General features: G+C 37.3%; 1 protein-coding gene across 1 annotated transcript; it reads right to left on the bottom strand.

Moving 5' to 3' along the window:
- Positions 1–51: 51 nt before the first annotated feature.
- Positions 52–13067, bottom strand: vwa1 (von Willebrand factor A domain containing 1). The gene is made up of 6 exons (XM_063015792.1): positions 12791–13067; positions 8841–9398; positions 6122–6448; positions 4944–5231; positions 4512–4787; positions 52–3466 (listed from the first exon to the last, which is right to left on the bottom strand). The coding sequence occupies exons 1-6, from the start codon at positions 12852–12854 to the stop codon at positions 3438–3440; spliced, it is 1542 nt and encodes a 513-aa protein (XP_062871862.1). The 5' UTR covers positions 12855–13067; the 3' UTR covers positions 52–3437.
- Between the last annotated feature and the right edge of the window lie 8510 nt (positions 13068–21577).

Here is a 21577-nt window from a genome sequence, read left to right as displayed (position 1 = left end):
CTCCAAGATTATTACTGACTTATATTTAATCAAAAACACATGGAAATTGACCAGGGGTATCAAGCAGACTTTTATTTTGAAACAAAAATAAAGTTTGGGGGCTGTTGTACAGTAATGAAACAATTATGAACAAGCATACTTTGACATAATGGTTCATATACAGTTCTGACAGCAGTATTAGCATTATAGTAAGATGTTTTTAAACAGCACATTTAAACTGGGGGTGGGGGGAAGCTAATTTTAGTCATGAAATTATTTTTGTTTTATAAAATGTCATTAGTAGAGCATCATGTATTTGCTATACATTTTGTTTTTCGCTATAACTAATCAATGAATGGGTGTGGAATTGTTTACTACCTGGGGTGCAGTTATATTTTAGTTATAATACAGTTGGTGACTGTGACCCTCTTGTTCTCAAAGTATAAACTCAATATGAGAGCCACTGTATTTAATTATTTTACCACTGTATTTAACTAGTAATACCATCTCTTTTTCATATGACTTTTATACATACTCTGGTTACCTACCGTTTAATGATAAACAAGCCAGTTTGTGGCTGACTGCCCTTAACTGCCCCCAAATGAGTAGTGGGCAAGTAAGTGATTCTCTGTGATGGATTGGTGCTCTGTTACCGAGTTTAATTCTGCCTTCTGCTCAGTGTTTTGTGGAAGACTCAAGACCTACTGTGACCTGATTAGAATAAAAGTGATTCTTCAAGATAAATAAATAAGTGGCTAGTAAAACATGCATTTTAGATATTTCATATACATCATTGATAATATAGACTGTGTTCAAAAGTATTAGGACCCTCCTTCTAATCTTTTAATTCATGTGTTTCATGTGTTCCTTGGCATACAATATTCTGAATCAGCACAAATTCCCACAAATTCCCCCTTCTTGTGAGAAGCCTTTTCAGAAAAGTGACTGTTGTTATAGCTGACAATATCACATAAACGTCACTCTATTTTTATACCATTTGTTTTTGAAATGGGATGTCCGACTAGCTCATGGTCAGGTGTCCAAATACTTTTGGCCATATAGTGTATGACTGGTCAAAGGTACAATAGGAGGTAAATGTCACAGAGAGTGATTAGAAATTCCACTAGTAATATTTGTTAAATGAATCAATTAGTACAGTTTGGTTTATGGCCTGTATTATTTCTGACAACTGGTTTTTGTTTAAAATCACAAAAATGCATTAAATGACTGTAATAACCCACAAGGAGGCAGTAGAGTTTAAAGTGTCTCATTCTGGAACTGTGTAAAGGACACTCATTCTCAATCACAGGGCGTGGGAGCTGGGTACACAAAGCAAACCATATGTACATCCCCGCGGGATGTGTGTGGGAAGTGGATTTTGCCCCAATCAGTTTCTGGAAAGTGATAAAAGCCATTCATGACCACAAAACATTGGTTACATCCGGTCTTAAACTCAAAACATGTTCCTAATATAATCTCATCACATGTTAAATATAGTGGACTAAACCATTAATTCCCAATCCTACTTATCTCCAGTGCTTCTTTGTTTTTCCTGCTTTGACTCGCTCAGTAACTTTATAAGGATCTGTTGTTTAGCTTATTCATGTGATAGACAAAAAACAGAATATCTGCAGGAAGGGTTAATCCAGAAACTGTTATAAATCCTAAACTGTGCAAATTAACACATTACTGTATACTGTATTACTGTATATCTCTTAGGTAAATGTGTTTTGTAAGATATCTATGCTTTAAAGGATTTTATTGTTCCCCTTGAACATGTAAACGTGTATATTTAATTAATAATTTATTTACATAGTAAAACACTTGCAAGAAAAAGTTAATAACCTTTGGAATGACCTGGCTTTCTGCATAAATTATCAACAAATTAGGTCTGAGCTACATCATAATAATAGGCAAACAGATATTGCTAACAGAAGTACTCTATAATTGTACATTTCATGTATTCATTGAACACATTAATTAGTCTCACAGTTCAGGTGTGTGGATTTTGTCAGGATTTTTACCGACCTCCTGAAAACATGCCGACTGTGGACTGGCAACTCAGGTAAATGTGTATTGCTTTTGTTGGATAAGCACCCTGTTTAGTTTGTTCTGTTCATTGATAACAAGGAATTGTCAACACATTGAGGTACATTGACAGTACTGTCATGCCTATATGAGGATATCCTGCAAGGTAAAAAATATGCAGTTCTGAAGAAGAATAACAGCAAGTGACATGCAAAAATCTCTAGTAATCTTTAGTTCTAAATTCTTTATATCGAAAGAAAAAACTAATCTTTGTGGAAAAATTTATAAAGAGAAAAACTCTGCTTAAACTGCCTTAAAACATTGCTGTGCATCCTACATTTATCAAAAATATACATGAAAGATCCATATTTCTTTTAGGACAATGTTCTGTGGATAGATTGGTCAAAAGATGCTTTTTGGCAGAAATGTACAACACTATCATTAAAATATATATATAAATTAAGTAAAAACTACATGCACATACACCAAAACCTCATCTCAACTTTGAGTCATGATGGAGGGAGCATACAAAGTTACCCTTTGTAACTGCTGATGCAACCTTAATTCATTTTCTTTTAGTAACCACTTTATCCTGTAAAGGTTCTTAGTCTTAGTCACCCTTTTACTTACTTATTTAAAATTACTGAGAATTGAAAGTCATTTTATCATCTGTGAGGTGGGAGAAAACCTTTGAACACTTGAACAATGAAAGAACTTGAAACTCTTTACAAAGGTGAGGATCAAACCCAGGACCAATGTCACTGTGCAGCACTCTACCGGCTTTGCCCCCATTCCATAAATGAAGGTATAGTGTATACAAAATAGCAGAATGTACAGCAGGATGTCAAGGTCACCTGCAGCTTTATGGAAATTGCACGATGCAACAAGACAGTAACAATATCACGAGTCAACCAACAGTAAAGTGTTTAGACTCGGAAATAACCAATGTGTTCAATTAAGACATGAAAAGTGTAAAAGCACAAGTGTTTGTGTGTTAGCAGGATGTGATCTATTAAATACTGTGATTCCTCCAAGGACTGTATCACCACACCCCAGAAACCATAAAAACCTGACATTTTAAAAGTAAGTCATGCAGAACTTCCAAAAGTTTTAAAAGCTTTTTCTTACACCTACTGCATACACCTCTGGATATCTAGCACTTGTTTAAGTGACAAGCTAGCTTATAACAACATATGACATCTCAATGTCATCTGGACTTTATCCAAACAGTTTTTCAGTCTTGTCTGTGCTGGCCATGCATGCATTACGTTTCAGAAGCAGTTTGCAGTTCTGAGTAAGTTCAGTGTATTCTGCGTCAATCTGTTTCCTCAGAACACTTCTCTGTGGATCACCAGTGCTCGAGGAGTTACACCTCTTTTCCGTTCCCTCTTTTTTCCATCTGTGGTCAAATATTCATCTGTTTGGCAGCACTACAGGCTTTGGCTCCAAGTCAGTGCAGCTGTAGGAAAAGAAAGTTTGAAAAAACATGAAGCGCTAAAGGCAATATAATGCAAAATGTATGCTTAATTAAATTCTGTATTTTAAATATGACTTTTTAAAAAACACACAATGTAAAATGTTTAAGCCCTTCGGAATTGGTCTTTGAATGTGAATGGCAACTTCTATATGTCACAGTCGAGTTCTGCTAAATGTAGTGTTGGTGGTAGTTACTCTTCCTGCACATGCTGAACACAGCAGATCCAACAGGAGGGCTACTGTGGCTCAGATTGTTAATAATTTAAGTACTGGTATTGGGGTAAAAAGTAAAACTACACTGCATCAAAGAATTCTGTAAATAGGGCTGTTAAATCACAGGCCAATCAAAATGCTAATGCTATCTCCTGTCCACCTACAAAAACACCTGCGATAGCCACTCATGAGTCAAAATTGAGCACTGAAAGAAGATTGCTTGATTCAATTTAATCATGTTCTCCCCTAGATAATGTGTGGATTGTTTACCTGGGGATTAGATGGCACCATGATGCACTGTATCATGGGGTTTTTGTATCTGTTGGTCCTGGATTTTGTAAAGTTGCTTTGAGACAATGTCTATTGTAAAAAGCGCTATATAAATAAAGTTGACTTGACTTGACTTGTATGATGATCCATTCAGTAAATTATAAAAATAGGGAGAATTTGTAGGCAAAACATTTATCTGATTTCATTTGCTTTGTCTGTTGATTAGAAAAATTTCCACAATAATTGTATAGCAGCCCAACTAGCTTGTTTATGTGAATCTCTTCATCTGGTGTGCAGCAGTCAGGATGCAAAGACACAGTTAGCAAACAACTGGCAGGCTGAATACTGATAAACTCACAACAGCCAAAGTAAAAACAAGTGGGATTTCAGTTTCGGACCTAATTTGCCAAAAGATTTTATATTATGTCTATTTTATATGGGTTAAGTTGGCACATCATTAGCAGACCAACTATGCAGCAGACAGAATAAGCAACCCATGAAGGTTAAACCACTTAAAATCAAGTTTTCCATTCAGGTGCACCAACCTGAATTGTGGTGAGCGGTACAACATAGGCCCTCTCCTCGAGCTGACTTGTAAACAGGGGAGACGCAGATGCGGGCGTTGTGGGATACATGTTTAAGTGTTGTGGATAGTAGATGGGGCGGGAGATACAAAGTGGAACGTGGTCTGGAGAAGTCTCTAGATTCAGCTTCCCATGTCACCCAGTAACCACGTAAACCCTCAGCTCCTCCTTTCCACTTGACCAGCACAGAGTCACTGTCCACCGGAGTAAGATGCAGATCTGATAGAGCTGGCAACACTGAGAAAGGAAGAAAAAGAAATAAGGAAGAAAGATTTGTCTCCAATTATGCCATAATTACGAATTTTTTTGGCAGCAACAGTTTGTGAGAAGAACAGATTTAACAAATGCAATAAATTTAATGGAGATTAAAAACTTGGTCACGTTAATACTTGCCTTCCTGCGTGCAGACTTTGACAGATAGGGCTTTCTCTCTGCCAGACAAGTAGCTGGCACTGACAGTGACCAGGTATTGCGTGCCAGGCTGCAGGTTAGCCAGTAACGTGGAATTCTGCCTATTATTAAGCGTGAGCACATGGAGTTTGCCAGTAGGTAGGGTGGAGTACTCAACCTGGTACATCTGGACTAATTCAGGTTGCAGCGGGCCCCAGCTCACCCTCACGGTGTTCACTGTCGATTCAGATACCATCACTCGCTCAGGGCTGTGCATCTCTGGAAGGGAGGCTGGGAGAAAAGTTGAGATGCATGCAAAAGAAAAATGTTTAGAATGGATAAGTATGGAATGTAAACAGTTTTCAAACAACCATTTATCACCATAAGCAGTCTCTTAAACCCTCGAGTTCTGTTTGTCAAAACAGAAATCCTTGTTTTATTTAGTATTTAAAAGGGTTTTTGGCCAACAGAAACATACATGCCTTGTGATTTTAATGTGCTTTTATTTAAATCTTTTTGACCCAGTTGACACAACCTGTTATCATTTTATACTCAGGATAATATACAGATAATGATTATCCTTGTAAATCTCCAGGTGTAGATTCACCTTATGCATTTAAAATAGATCCACATTGTCTAACTTGTCCTGGCAGGCCATATTCAACAACCAAAACCCATTATATAAACCCCTTTCCCATATGCACGATTATCCAGCTATTAACTGCCCATTTACAGGTTGTGCACTCCATATCAAAATTTATGCAGATCTAAACCCAATACAATTGCAAATACTGAGATAGTTCTTTTTAAAATGTTTTTTAATTTAGCTGTTTGTTGAATAAGATTTTAGACCATGTATCTGTGTAGTATTGCTACTAGGGAACATCTGTAATGATTAAATTTACTTTTTAATTGATAATGTACTGGAACTTACTGATGTAAACACAAAGTATTCTCTCACCAGTTTAATTAATGTTGTCCATAATTTAATATACTGCGTTTTAAATTCAGATTTGCTTTGCAAAGCAGCTTTAAACGTGTCTGAAGAGTTCACAGCAGAACGGAGTATATTCTGGTCAAGTTACACCTATTATTAGGTAGTGAAAACCATTCATAAAAATACACATAGCAATCATTAACTGATTATTAGTTCATATCATTCATGTGCCTGCTGCTCTCACCTGGCCGTGTAGTAAAGATGGTGTGCAGCTTGTTAAAGTCATCTTGGTCAGACTGTGGGATGAGAGTGACGTTGTACGTCGTATCTGGTCGCAGGTTGGTCAGCTTGAGTGTGGTGGAGTCACCAGGTTGGATGATCCTCTGATACTGTCCTCCAGCAGTGCCGGGGCTGATTCCAGTTCCTCCCCCTTCACCCCCTGTATGTCCTGACTGGAAAGGTCCAAACCGGATGTCATAGTAACCACTACCACCGAGAACTGGGGTCCAGTGTAACTCTGCAGTGGTAGAGGTGATGTCTCGGACCAGGAGCCTCCCGGCACAAATGATTTCTGGGTAATCAGGGGAAATTGGAAAAAGAATGATAAAATGAAGGTTATTTGCAAGAAAAGTAGCCCTCTATGCAGCCAAAAATTATGATGCATACTAAACAGTGCTTTTTGAATGAGAACAAGGTCTCTTATGGTGTGCAGTACACACACATTGTACATTTCTATCTGAAAGTTATTGATCCATCTGTTCAGATCATGTTGTACTTGAAACATTGAAAACATCCAGATGGACTTGCAGGACTTTTTAGCAGAGTTTTTTTGTGTTTTTATTTTATCAGTGCTATTTTTCTTTATGATTTACTGCCCTTTAACTACCAGAGTTCTCACACATCTTTACAGTATGAAAGATTAGTCCATATGTTCAATAAAGACATAAAAAGTGCCATAATTTGTTGGTTTATGCAAATGATAGTGCTTATTATGGTTTGAATACTGGTCAAACTACATTTAATACTTTTCTATGAGTACCCAGTTAATTTTAAAGAGTTTTCACACTTTCTTGCATCAGTATGCCCTATTTAATTTTTTTGGTTGGTCTAACCACTGCTTGAGGCAGGCAGGGCAACAATGGCATTTAATCATTGTGTTAGAATGTCGCTCAAAATAGAAGCTCAGTAAAAGGATGCTATGACAAATAGCAATGCCATGAGTGTACGGGTATGAGTAAATAGGTTTCCTGGCAAGCTTTAGGAAGAGTGTGCCATATTTGATATGTATATTTCTAACTTTGTAAACTGTGATAATCATCCACACATGACTTATGCAAGGTCTCTATAAGTAGACGCTTACGTGACGCTCAATCAGCAAAAAGGAAACTTACTATTAATACCTTAGACTCTGGGGGTCTGATGGGGGCTCAGAAGGAAAAATAAGTGCAGCATAATTAGCCCCACTCTCTCATTACAGTGTCTTTTGCTCCGTTCCCATTTATTATTGCTGTCTAGTCTAGTGTTGCTGTCTCATGCTATTTGTATCTGTGTCATCTGGCACAGAAGGTTAGATTTCTGCAGCATAGAGGTAATAAAGCTAAAGGACCAGATACATTCACACCCATACAGTCTGTCTTCTCTCGATATATCCTAGTTTTTAAGACATATTATGTCTTACAAAATATACAAAATATGTGATTCTATTTTCAATGTAACAATATAACAACACCCATAATTAGAATTAATATGTGCTTAACTCAATATTAATTCATCGTGGTTTAACTTTTTTAGGTTTAATGGTCTTTCTTTAGCAATTATTAATCAACGTTTAGCAATGACATTTCAGTCCAGGCCAGCAGGGTTGGTCGTAAGATAAGAAAAGGTGAAAACCTGACATAACGGGACCTTGGAAGGCATGGTGGCACAGCACGTTGTGTGAAGGCTGCACTGCACCAAGATCCTGGGGACCTGGGTTGTATTCTGGCTGTTGGTCACTGTCTGTTATGGAGTATGGCATGTTTTCCATGGGTTTGTGTGTTTTTACCCTGAATACTCTGGTTTTTACCTACTTTTAAATGAAATATTTATTGTAATATGTATAACTGGTTGGTTTGCTTTAATTGGGTCTTTTTAAGAATAAAAATGTATATAAAGAAAATCAATAACAAGTTGATTTACATAAGCTAACTCACTCTGATTTAATGGAATTGTTTTCTGCTCAATCAATTAAATCAATCAAACCAGTACATTGAGATCATGACTATCCGATCAACAACTGTGACAATAATTTGTTGTAAAAGTGCATCGGCTAATAAAAGCTTGTGATGATCAATTCATTTTTTTAATGTTGTCATTTTTAAACCGTGTTTTTTAATTTTTGTATCTCCAGTTAATCTGACTGCACAGTTTTGAACTATGGGAGGAAACCCTTTTAGACACAAGGAGAACATGCAAACTCCACACAGAAAAGACCCGAACTGCCCCACCTGGAAATCAAACCCAGGGCCTTCTTGCAGTGAGAACATGTCACTGTTCCGCTTTTATATACAGAATAGTTTTCAAATATTATTCCATTAATTGAAGAGTAAAAGTTATTCAGCACCAGCTAGCACAGCATGGAAAAAGTATCCAAATATCCAATTAAATGAAAATTAATTGGACCAAACATTTTAGGCTTGATTTATGCCATTCATGTTGAATCTAAGTATAACTTTGGTAGAACCCCAAACATTTGGAATAATGTTCTGTGGAACTTCATCAGTCTCTAATTTAGCAGCTATGCTACAGTACAACGATTTTAAGTGCAGGAATCTACCTTTGAACATCTAAAAAGAAACTAAATTTGGGAGCATTTTGGAGTGATCTGTGTATAGTTCTGACTGAAATGCTGAGGCAGAACCCTAAATGGGCAATTTAAAAGGTTTTTAATACTGGTTGATCTGAAGAAAATCACATTCTCTTACCAGAGAGGGCATTCTGTAAATCATCAGTGATGATGCTCATGTCTTCAACGTCCACGAAGTACAGATGAACTGCAGCAGGTGGGCTTACTACATCCCGCAGCAGCTGATAGTTCCCTTGTCCAGTGGACACCACCAGCACATAGACCCCATCTTCCCGTAATTCAGCCATGGTTTTTTGTACATCACCAGGCTCCACGCCATCAGTAATCCATATCAGCACTCTTGGCACTCCTTCTCTGGCTCCCCCAGGGATACCATGCTTAAAAGTCCACTCTTTGGCTAACACTAAAGCCCCCACTGTATTGGTCTCTCCTCCGAGTTTCTGAATTCTCTGCAGTGCATTCTGTAGGTCCTGCTGGCTTTCATAGGCCTCAAAGTTAAAGTCCAGGTGAGGTTCAGTGCCAACCTGCAGTAGTGCTATCCTTACCTGATCAGGACCCAAAGAGAAGGGCTGCACAAACTCCTTTATGAAGTTTAGCATGTGGAAAAACTCAAAATTTGACACACTGCCCGAAGAATCCAGCAGTAACAAGATGTCCCCCTTGCAGCCGTTCAGATCTGTAAATGTAGAAAAAGACCAGCTGTTTAGGAATTAACCACTAAAATCGCATAAATAAATATTATTTTTAAGAATGGAGTCAGAAGATAAGGTTTAGAGAAAACTGGAAGCAAAATAGTACCAGTGGTAAGTCTTTTTTTTATTTCTAATATGCAACAGACTGACAGAAATGTTTACATTTTTCATCTTTAGATACCGGCAGTAGTGTGGCTCAGTTGGTGGAGGGTGTGCTGCTTAGTATTATGAGTTCAAGAGACCTGGGCTTGAGTGAATTTCTAAATGTCTGCTGCCCTGCAATGGATTGGCACTCTGTCAAGGTTGTATTCCTGCCTCATCGCCTGTGTTTCTAGGTGGCACTGTATCCTACCAGGCTACATTGATTAGTAAAAAATAATAAATAAATCTTCAGTAATTGTTTCATCCTGATCAACAAAACTTATCCAGACACAAGTAAGAGTACATTTCGTCATGTTAACTAGGCATTGAGTAGAGTATATATTTTTTCATTTTTTATTAAAATAATGAATAATTGGTAATAAAACGTTGCTCAGTAAGTGTATATTACCAAGAGATCACATAATTAATTGAATTGGAGCATCAATGTCAATAAAAAATTTAAAAAGATTACAAAGAGGCATTGATTTTTTTAATCACTGGAGAAAATATACCCAGAGTTCAAGGAAACATACATAAAACCTCTTGGAAAACATTATTAATTCTCACTGGCTGTACCTTTCCTTTTCACTACATTTTCCATGGTTTTCATCCCGGCTCCCATGCAAGCACGCCAACCTCCCCACCCACATGGAACCATACACTACTGCACAAAATCCAAAAACTTGGATTCACTTGGTTTCACTTGCTTTCTACCTCATCTGAACAAAAATGTTACTAACTAAAAGTACTAACATTTACACTGAGGGTAATACAACCGGTAGAGCCCAAGAGCTTAAAGAGAAGGTCACATTGAAGAAAGGCCAATATTGAGGAATGAAAAAGAAATAAATCATCTACACAGTAATTTATTAACTTTTTAAAAGTGAGAAATGTCAGATTCATAGCATAAACAGAAGAAAGTGTGAATTATTTTAATATTTAGAGCAAAGGAGCAGTGGTCTGTCAGGGTTATGGATTTCCTGGCAGGACAAGCTCCTAAATTAGAGCTAGAGAGTAAACATAAACAGATGGTGAGCGGTAGCAGCAGGACTACTGAAAACCGATGGGACGGGTGAGCGAGAAGCACCAAAGTAAAGGAAAAATAAAGGGGAAGGTGCAGGCGTATAAAAGAAAGGAATGCAAAGTCTATTCCAGAGACCACAGTAGCAAGAAAAATGTGTGTGTTGGGGTGTGTGTGTGTGTGTGAGAGAAAGAGAGCGAGAGAGAGAGAGGTAAGAGAAAACAAGTCTTCAGTGATTTGATTGCTTGACCACTCAGAATATCCAGTATGCCACAATCCACACAAGGACCAAGTGCTCAGAACAAATGTGGGCATTCGGAGGCAAGTTATGCAAGCCAAAAACAAATAGGCACTTTCTGATGCCTACACTGTTCCCAATATTTACAACAAAGCATAATACATCCACTCAATTGTTTGCCAAACCCTTGATTGCCTATGTGCCTATGTACAAACTGACCACTGACTCTTGAAGAATTCAGACTTGGAGACGTCGCAAGATGAGACACAGGCTATGAATGCCCTGACACCCCCAGCTGTAGTGACTATTGCTCAATCTCACTTATTGTGAATAATACAATTATCTGAAGATAAGAAACTGGCTACAAGACATACAACAAATACCCCCACATACTTTAGTCTGATTTTTTTCTTCTGCTCAGGCTGTTTGTTTGCCTGTCTGATCATAAATTAGTATGTAGTTCTTACTGCTACAGCTTTGAAATATATGGCCTACTGGCTGGATCACAGCCCAGATAAAACACAAAATAATCCTGCACACAGTCCAATGCAGAAGTGGCTACATGAATTAGGAATACTAAAGGGAAGTCAAAACAACCTAAAACTGTGCTTAACTTAAAGCTGTGAATAAAGTGGCAGTGTTGTTTCTAAAACTGCATTAAACTAGGTAGTTCACTGCAAACAAAATAAATGTAATAAAGTAAAAACCCATATATGTCTATTCCAACTCCTTCAATAAGATTAAAAACTACCTTATTATAAATACTCCTACAAATAGAGTTTCTTATCTTAGGCCATGAAGTAAATGTATTCTGCACCCATAACTGTGTAAGATTGAGACTTGAGCTGAGATGAAACTGGTGTGTGTAAGAATGGGCAAACACAGTGAGGACTTTTTCTTTGAAAAACAGTTACTGTATGAACAAGAGTTAATAATTTAACCCCAGTTTATTCATACAAAACTACTATACACTACAGACAGCCAGCAGATTTCACAAGTTTAAAAATACTTTATATTTACCCTCAATCATGTTTATTGACTAATAAAAATGGTGAGCTTCAAGTTCTAGCAGGTAAACTTCACAGATAATAAGGTAATAAAAGCATATCCTAGGGCGCTTGGGTGACACAGTGTTAAATTACGCTAGCCCACTACCACTGGGATCCAGGGTTTAAATCCGTAGTGATGCTATCAGCCAGTCAGGCTTCTACATAAAGACATCAGTGGCTATGTCAGGGAAGGGGAAGAGAGGCGTTTGGTCAATGCCCTGCAATAGATTGGTGTCCTGTCCTGGTGAGTTACTGCATTGTGCCCAGTGATTCTAACCAACTTTGGCAAGGATTAAATTGTGCTTCCAAAACAGCAGTTCCTGTGAGGTTTTCCTGGCATGCATTGAATAGTACTACCAAAACTGGTCCACAGATGGGCAGACTCATTGATACTCAGAGGGAGTGAATCCTAGCTGTTTGGTCCTATTCCAAAAAAGAGCAACTGTAGCAGATTGCTGAAAAACCTCATGCTGGATATGATTTAAAGGTTCAGAACAGTGCATCACAGATTGCTCTGTATGAGGCAATACAGTTACTGACCGGTCAGAGTGCCCATGCTAAACCCTGTCAGCTGCTAACAGCACCTACAACGGTCGTGTGAGTGTTGAAACAGTACCATGTAACAATGGAGGAAGGTGTGTTGGTCTATTGAGTCTTGTTTTCTTTTACATGTGGATGGAAGGGTGCAAGAGTGTTGCTATAAAAATAATGCAGGCATAAGGAATATATATATATATATATGTATATGTGTATTTAAATGATCCACCAAAGGCTCTGTGCAAGTAATGAAGGGCCATGTCTCACCACTTTGTGAGAAATATGGGTTTTTCTGGAAATGTGGTTTGTAGATTGATGTGACTAACAGTAACAGGTCATAGCAGGTCTGGATCCTGTTTCTGTGTGTGTGTGTGAAAGACAGAGACTCACCTGAGCTTCCCATGTGCAGGCAAAGGTTCAAAAGCATGCAAGTGAGTACGAGTTGAAACCCCATAGTGCACTTTATGCCTTGCCTTAAGCTGTAAATGTTAAACTGGTCTGTTAAAGACGTCCCATCCGTGTCAGCGAATAACCATTTTCACCCACAAGCTTTTCTCTCACAGTCAACCTTGAATGTTGCAGACTTCTGTAGACAGCTTCTCCGGTTCACTTATTTGTTGTACCTGAAGGAATTCCAGAAGATTACACCTGTATCCTAGAATTTCAGTTTACTTGTTGCTCAAAGAGCTCCTGATCTCTTTCCTGTCCTGTGGGCTAAGCCAAAAACAGGTTGAGACTGTGAGAGCTAGAGCTACTTGATTTGCCCTGCACCCTCCCTCTCTTCTTTTACTCTCTCTTTCACCCTCCCTTTTCCCCTCCCCTCTTTTCTCTCATTCCCTCCTTGCTTTCAATCTCACTTCAGCCAACTGACCATGCTTCACTAACCTGGATCTCATCCCAATTTTTTGTTTGAATGGGCCTGTTGTTTAAGTATCTAGGCTATACAATCTTAAAAAATATATATATTTTGCTTTCTTTGATTTTAAATTTTGAAAAAAAAAATGTTTTCCTCCTTTTTAATGTATGAAAGATTTCATACATTTTTTTAAAAACCTTTTAAAAAGATTTTTTATCAGATTAACAAAAAGGAATTTAATTAACAAATTAGGAATTAATTATAAAACGGTACTATGTCCACCTGCCATGCCCACACTTGCCACCAGAGAGTTCTCTTTAAACTGCACTTAAAAGTATTTTTTGTGCCTTATCAAACGTAACTCGCTGCACCTGGTAGAAACTCTTTAGAAGTGTACCTGGGGCTCATCTTGGGGCTGAGTCCTCTGTTTGTTTGCTTGTTTGTTAGTCCTGTTTGTTACTCCTTTATTTGTTTGTCTGTATGACATGCCTGGCTAATGGGTAGACCTGATTACCTGTCTGGCTTATGCACTGGCCTTTTTGCTGGCAGACTTTTGTTCTGGTTTCCAAGGGCTCAGCTGCATTCCTGTGTTCTAGTTGTCAAGGTTAACTCCCCCCTACTCAAGTTTTGTCTATGGGTTCTGAGGCCGCTATATTGTGTTGTTTAATGCTATTGTTTTTGTCTGATTCTTTGCTAGATATTTGGTTTAAAACTCACTGGTGGACTGAGTAGCTGGTGGAATTTCACCCTAGTGGTCTTTGGTTTCTTCTCCGAGTCCCTGATTTGTAATTGGGGTTTGAACAAGCAACCTTCTAATTACTAGTCCGAAACCTTAACTACATCTTTCAAGTTGTATTACTTTGACTACTAATCATTCATTAATTTGTTATTGTTTTCTTGTCTTTTGTTTTATGGCTTTTCTGCAATTGGGTTCACCCTTCTAACATAGGAGATGTACCTCTGTTAGGTGCTTGTTACATACCATTACCGAATCATGGATAATACCCTGAACTGTTGCCACAAATTTGGAAGCATAAATTTGATTTATAATATTACTTTTATATACCTCTTAGGAATTAGTGTGGCTGAAACACTTGAAAGCAATGATAAGATAGAGCTTAGAGCAATAATTAGAAGAGTTGTTCACATACTTTTGGCCAAAAGTCTGCTATCTAAAAGTCTGTCTTACTCAGATAAGTCATAACAACAGGAAAGTGGAATTTCCTTGTGTACTAACCCAGGAATAAATCTCATTGCATAGAGTTAAAGACAGCTATCATGACATGTCCACATGTTTTACCAGCTTATATGGACCACTTAAAGAGAAATATGAAACAGATTTTAAACGTTCTGCAGGAGGTCCGTGAATAGCAGACCACATAGTTAAATGTATTTACAGGCAATTTGCTTTGTTTATATTGTTTCCAGACAGTCTGATGCCTCTGCAGAGCTGCAAGTCTCCAGAATTGCGTGTCTGTTAGGGATCATGCAAAGAAACAGTTTTGTGGGCAGAAAGAAAAGTATTTTTATTTATTCATTCATTCTAAGGCTTGGATGAATGAATGAATAATAAATGGTAAAATGTTGAAAAGAGGGGTCACGTGTCACAACACACCTAGTGAACAAACATAGACTGTCATTGCAAAATGCCAGTCTGGTTAGAATATATTCCTCAGGCTATAGAGGTGACTCACCAGGTCTCCGGTGTGGTAAAGGGGTCCTTTTATCTTGTTGATCTTGTTTTATCTTTACTGCCATTGTTGCTCAAAGATTTGCATGTTGATAGCAATGTTAAGTGTAGCATAGGTTAATGTGGACAAAGAGTGCAAGTTAGCTAATATGGCAAAGGAAGGTTAAGATAAGAGATGGCAGGTGGAACAGTGGTCACTTCATTTCTTTTTCAGGTTTTTTGAAAAACAACTATGAATAATTAGAATATAGCATTTTATTTTGAAAGGGCCGGCCTTGCGCCCAGTGTTTCCTAGTGGAACCAGACCCGCAGCGACTCTTATCATGATAAAGCGGGTTAATGAATGTTACCTTTTTATTATTTACAAACAATACAACAGTGTATCACTCTACTTTAAACAGTAGTAGTATTATAGTTATCTTACTGTAACGTATTGTGTTGAGGCAAATGGCTCAGTGTATGACATGTTTAGGTAATCCCTGCATTGGTGTACCATTAAGTCATGATTTCCAGCTTGCTGTCACATAGCAGAGGAATAGCTACTATAAACCAAAGATGACAGCACCCAGATCTCATACTTAGCAAACAATGTGTTATAGTGTGTAAACTTTATTACAATGAATAGGGGCAATCCAACAACTGTCTCCAATTCTCTTTTGGTTTTACATTGTCTAGTGCAAAAACAGGCTAACATATAGTTTAAACGGTTGCTATCCTGATAAACAACAATTCAAAGGTAAGAAATCCCATATTCTTCTGGGAACAATCAAATCTTGCTGGATGACTTGTAAATATTTGAGGATGTAGAGTCCTGATGTAAAGAATACTAAATATCTTACTTAGCCATTCATGGTCATTGAGTAGGGATTCATCTTTAATGCAGCTTGGGTGAAGCAGAAGTAAAATACTGTAGCCCACTACCACTGAGATCAGTTGACCGGTGAGCATCTATACAGACATGATTGACTATGTCTGAGGGAAAATGGCCAAACAGTCCAGCCATTGAGAGGTGCACTTGTCAGTGCACTCTTTCTTAGTGCCGGTCCCAAGCCAGCATAAAATAAAAAAAGGGTTTCATCAGAAAGGGCATCCGGCTTAAAATTGTGCCAAGTCAGGTATGCAGAACAGAATGATCCGCTGTGGCGACCCCTAATACAGGAGCAGCCAAAAGAAGACAAAATACTCTAATGTTCTCTAAAACCAGCACAGGCTTGCAGTTTCCACTGACCTGCATCCTGTGTGAAGTGAGTCCAGTAGAATTGTTATATAAAGCAATAAATCAACACTGTACAGCTGCTGAAACTTTGTCCTGGAATGTATCCTGCATGTCTGAAGGATATGAAAAAGTTGCCGTATGAGATTGTAGTCTTAAAAGTCTTATTGTTATTTCCATGTATATTTTACAAGGTGTATTAGTGGCACATTGTCTCTTTTTCTGAATTACAATGTTTTACATCACAAGCTTTTCTAGATCAGAAATCTGTAGGTTATCAAGTGTCTTTCTACACTGGAATGAGGCCAGTCCCAGAACAGTCATTAAAGGGGTTGGTGTATCCTGTAGCAGCAGGTATAAACCTGCTTCAGAGGTAAAATATAAATCCCTAAGTAAATAGCACTTGATGAGTGTACATAAGAATGTCATTCATACTTTGAAAATAGAAATATGTGAAAACTTTATGAACTGTCTATGATGTAATGAAATGTTATCATGTGATTTATTCACATGCCATGAGTGATAATGGAAAATAAAATTGTAGGAAGGAAATTATATGAAATAATACAGTTAATGGGGGCAGCGTGATAGAGCAGCAGGTAATGAAGGTTTGATTCTCCTGTAGTTAATGTTTGTTAGGGTTATTTATATCCATGTGAAAGCTCAAAACACCTGAATGATTACCCTCTCAAACTACTCCTCTCCATACAGACAAGCTCACAGTTTTCCTGAGCTGTGAACAGCTAGTGTCACTCTGACCCAATTACACTCTCTGACTTTCGACTGGATACATTTGGAACATTTAAGGTTTGTACTCCTGATTTCCAGACAATAGGGCAAATGATTTACCGTTATGGCACCCATGAATATAGGTTTCCTTTGGGCTCTGTAATTTTCTCCCACCTACAGAAAACTGATTGGATACTCTGTGTGGTACCTCACACATTAAAAAGAACTGTGAGTGTTTTCCTGCCTTGTGTTTTTTGATGACAAAATGGAAAAAATTCCTGACTGAAATCCGTTTTCAGGTTGTGGAACAGCATATTTTTTTCAAGACGTTTCCACTATTGAAAGGCAGTAGTAGCATAGTTGAAGATTTACTAAATGGAGAATAGTAAAGTACAAAATGGTATATATATATATATATATTTTTTTTTTTTTTTTTTTTATATATATATATATATATAATTATTATAAAACAACAACATTTCTTTTGACAGTGTAAAATTTATTTTGATTTGTTATCCACCATATGATAAGAATTTATGGTATATTTGCATCAAATTATTTGTATTCATGTTCGATGGTGGGGTGTGAGGAAAATGGCACAAGAACAAGAGTGGAACAAGAGTGCCATAGTAAAAATATTGAAAATATGAAGGGTTTGATTTATACACTTTTTTTATTTTTTACAGCAACTGGTGTGGCTGAAACACATAAACTTGATTATTAGGATGATTTCCACATAATTTTGGCTATACAGTGGTGCTTAAAAGTTTGTGAACCCTTTAGAATTTTCTATATTTCTGCATAAATATGACCTAAAACTTCATCTGATTTTCACACAAGTCCTAAAAGTAAATAAAGAGAACCCAGTTAAACAAATGATACAAAAATATTGTACTTGGTCATTTATTTATTGAGGAAAATGATCCAATATTACATATTTGTGAGTGGCAAAAGTATGTGAACCTTTGCTTTCAGTATCTGGTGTGACCCCCCTTTGCAGCAATAACTGCAACTAAACGTTTCCGGTAACTGTTGATCAGTCGTGCACACCGGCTTGGAGGAATTTTAGCCCATTCCTCCGTACAGAACAGCTTTAACTCTGGGATGTTGGTGGGTTTCCTCACATTAACTGCTCGCTTCAGGTCCTTCCACAACATTTCGATTGGATTAAGGTCAGGACTTTGACTTGGCCATTCCAAAACATTAACTTTATTCTTCTTTAACCATTCTTTGTAGAACGACTTGTGTGCTTAGGGTCGTTGTCTTGCTGCATGACCCACCTTCTCTTGAGATTCAGTTCATGGACAGATGTCCTGCCATTTTCCTTAAGAATTCACTGATATAATTCAGAATTCATTGTTTCATCAATGATGGCAAGCCGTCCTGGCCCAGATGCAGCAAAACAGGCCCAAACCATGATACTACCACCACCATGTTACACAGATGGGATAAGGTTCTTATGCTGGAATGCAGTGTTTTTCTTTCTCCAAACATAACGCTTTTTATTTAAACCAAAAAGTTCTATTTTGGTCTCATCCATCCACAAAACATTCTTCCAATAGCCTTCTGGCTTGTCCACGTGATCCATGCAAACCATTGTTGTTCCGTGTTCTCCTGATGGTGGACTCATGAACATTAACATTAGCCAATGTGAGAGAGGCCTTCAGTTGCTTAGAAGTTACCCTGGGGTCCTTTGTGACCTCGCCGACTATTACACGCCTTGCTCTTGGAGTGATCTTTGTTGGTCGACCACTCCTGGGGAGGGTAACAATGGTCTTGAATTTCCTCCATTTGTACACAATCTGTCTGACTGTGGATTGGTGGAGTCCAAACTCCTCAGAGATGGTTTTGTAACCTTTTCCAGCCTGATGAGCATCAACAATTCTTTTTCTGAGGTCCTCAGAAATCTCCTTTGTTCGTGCCATGATACACTACCACAAACATGTGTTGTGAAGAGCAGACTTTGATAGATTCCTGTTCTTTAAATAAAACAGGGTGCCCACTCACACCTGATTGTCATTCCATTGATTGAAAACACCTGACTCTAATTTCACCTTCAAATTAACTGCGAATCCTAGAGGTTCACATACTTTTGCCACTCACAAATATGTAATATTGGATTATTTTCCTCAATAAATAAATGACCAAGTATAATATTTTTGTCTCATTTGTTTAACTGGGTTCTCTTTATCTACTTTTAGGACTTGTGTGAAAATCTGACGATGTTTTAGGTCATATTTATGCAGAAATAAAGAACATTCTAAAGGGTTCACAAACTTTCAAGCACCACTGTATAGTGTTTTTCGTAAGATCAAATAAACTATGTTAAATATATGGTTTAGGTCATTAAGTAGACTATGAAAACATGGGCAAAGTTTTGGCATTAAGGATGATGGACATGGTAGCTGCAAGCTCAGTCAAATAAGTGACAAAATATAAAGCTAAATAAACATAATCCATTTCTGAACAATCATATAATGTTTTGAAATACTATGTTACTATATCAGTCAGTTCTAGTAAAAGTTTTAACTTAATGTTCATGGCAGCAAATATTTTCCAAAGACTACAAGATAATGTAACTTTTCTGTATTTATTTTCATTGCTTTAATGCTAACAATAGAGCACCGAGGGCCAGATGAAATTTGTTAAAGCAGTTAATTGCAGCACAGGAAATTTCAAGACTGGTTTGGAAAATTTTCCAGTAAAGTACCTTGAGTTTTATGACCTTGGTGTTAATGAGTAGGCTGGATATATAAAAAACATCCTCCTATTACTTAAAATACCATGAGCTAAATCAAATGGTTCATCCTGTGTTTGTTTTAAGATGGTACATGTCTCCCTGGTCCACAGAATGACTTATTAATACCTGCGTCACCATAATTTCCTTCTTGGCACTGATTTTCTCCACTGCCTGGACTCAAGGTTAAATTGTTCTGCCAGGTGTGAATTAGGATTCCTATCTTATCGTCACTGACTGTAAGGAACATGGTATGTTTTCCCATGTCTGTTTATTCTAGTGTAGGCGACTTCCAGGTACATCAGTTCCCTACCACCTTATCAACATGCCAAATGTGGACTGACTGGAAATGAAAATTAGTATGTCCGAGTATGTGTGTGTATTGGGTGGACTGAGGGGATTGGCGATCTATCCAGTGATTGGGACCCACCACCCCTATCGAGATCAAGCAGTTCCTAATAATGAAAGCATGAACTACTTTCTCTTTTACAATTATGCCATTTAAATTTTCAACAATTGTTTAAATAATAGATGAGCAATTGATATTGTTGTTAAAATAATTAATGAATCAATTGCTAAAAAGCAGGCATTTTCAGGCAAAATCAGATTTGACTGATGCTAAAAGAAATTACATTAGTACCCACTATTTAGCCAAATTTATACACGCAATTGATGTTCTTCAAATATCAATATAATTCCCAATGCATGTGCTAAATAAATCTACATGCATTACCACAGAACTGTATTTGCATTATGTTACTCTTTTTGTCAGAATTGTAAAGATTTATGGTAACAGCTGTACAGGAGTTGCCAGTACTTGGAATTTATTAAATCAGATTCAGACATGCAGCCTGTTGACTAAAAAGGAGGTTAGTATGTTTCATATATCATGCAATCCAAAAGTAAAAAAAATCTTTAATATTTTATTATATAATTAGGTAGATTAGATTAAGTTGTCTGCTGCTACACATCTCCTGAGTGTTTTCACAAAGTTTCTTACACACTTCTTCCTGATCATTAGCTCCGCTCATCTTGGCTACAGAATTAGAACATTGTGTATTAGTGCTTTCCATAGTTGTTTCCTTTTTTTACCAGTTTCACATGGAGTAAAAATGTAAAAAGCTTTTATCAAGCAGTTTTTTTTCCCAAAAGCCAACTTGAAAATATCCCATTTTCTACCGTGGCTCATATTTCTTTTTATGATTGAACAGCTGATGTTTCATGGCAGTTGAGAGACAGGGGAAGCATTTCATGTCCTAAAATGCCTGAGAAAATCTGATAGAATTTCTGTGTCTGGATGAACGTTATTATTGCAAGTTTTATTGATGTTGTATATGATCATGAATTATCTGCAAAGCTCATAAAACTGCTATATACTTACTATATAGACTGTAGCTATGTATAGACTGTATATATCATAAGTGAAAATGTCATCAAATGCACATTGTCTTAAATGTCTACTTACAGTTTGTTCTGTTTTGCTTTGCATGGTTGTATGGCAGACAATACAATGAGGCACTTTGATAGGACCAATCAGGCACAGGATCTTGTCATGTAAGCACAAAAGTCTTAATGAAGATAAAACATATACCAGGATGAAAATGCTCCCATGCACACTGCTAAAAAAGTTTCATGAACATCAGGAGGAAGTCAAGTGTCTTCAATGACCTTCTCACCTGATTTAAACATAATTGAATCTTCATGAATAGTTCAGGATTGCAAACTGCAAACAAGAAATCCTCCTCTGTTATCACTTAAAGTAATGCAAGATTTTCTTTTGAAGGATGGTCCAACATTCCTCTATTAAGAACTCTATTAAACTAAGGATTAAAGCTCCTCTAGAGCAGGGTTTGTGGGTCGTGAAAAAGGGTCGCAGAGAAAAATAATAAAGAAATAATAACAGTATATTTCGTTTTGATGGATCATGGACAATCATGGACAAAATGTGGGTT

This window comes from Trichomycterus rosablanca, chromosome 19 (genome assembly GCF_030014385.1).
Source record: "Trichomycterus rosablanca isolate fTriRos1 chromosome 19, fTriRos1.hap1, whole genome shotgun sequence".
Taxonomy (NCBI): Eukaryota; Metazoa; Chordata; class Actinopteri; order Siluriformes; family Trichomycteridae; genus Trichomycterus; species Trichomycterus rosablanca.
The sequence above is the reverse complement of the archived record's forward strand: the minus strand, read 5'-3'. Positions and strand labels throughout refer to the sequence as shown.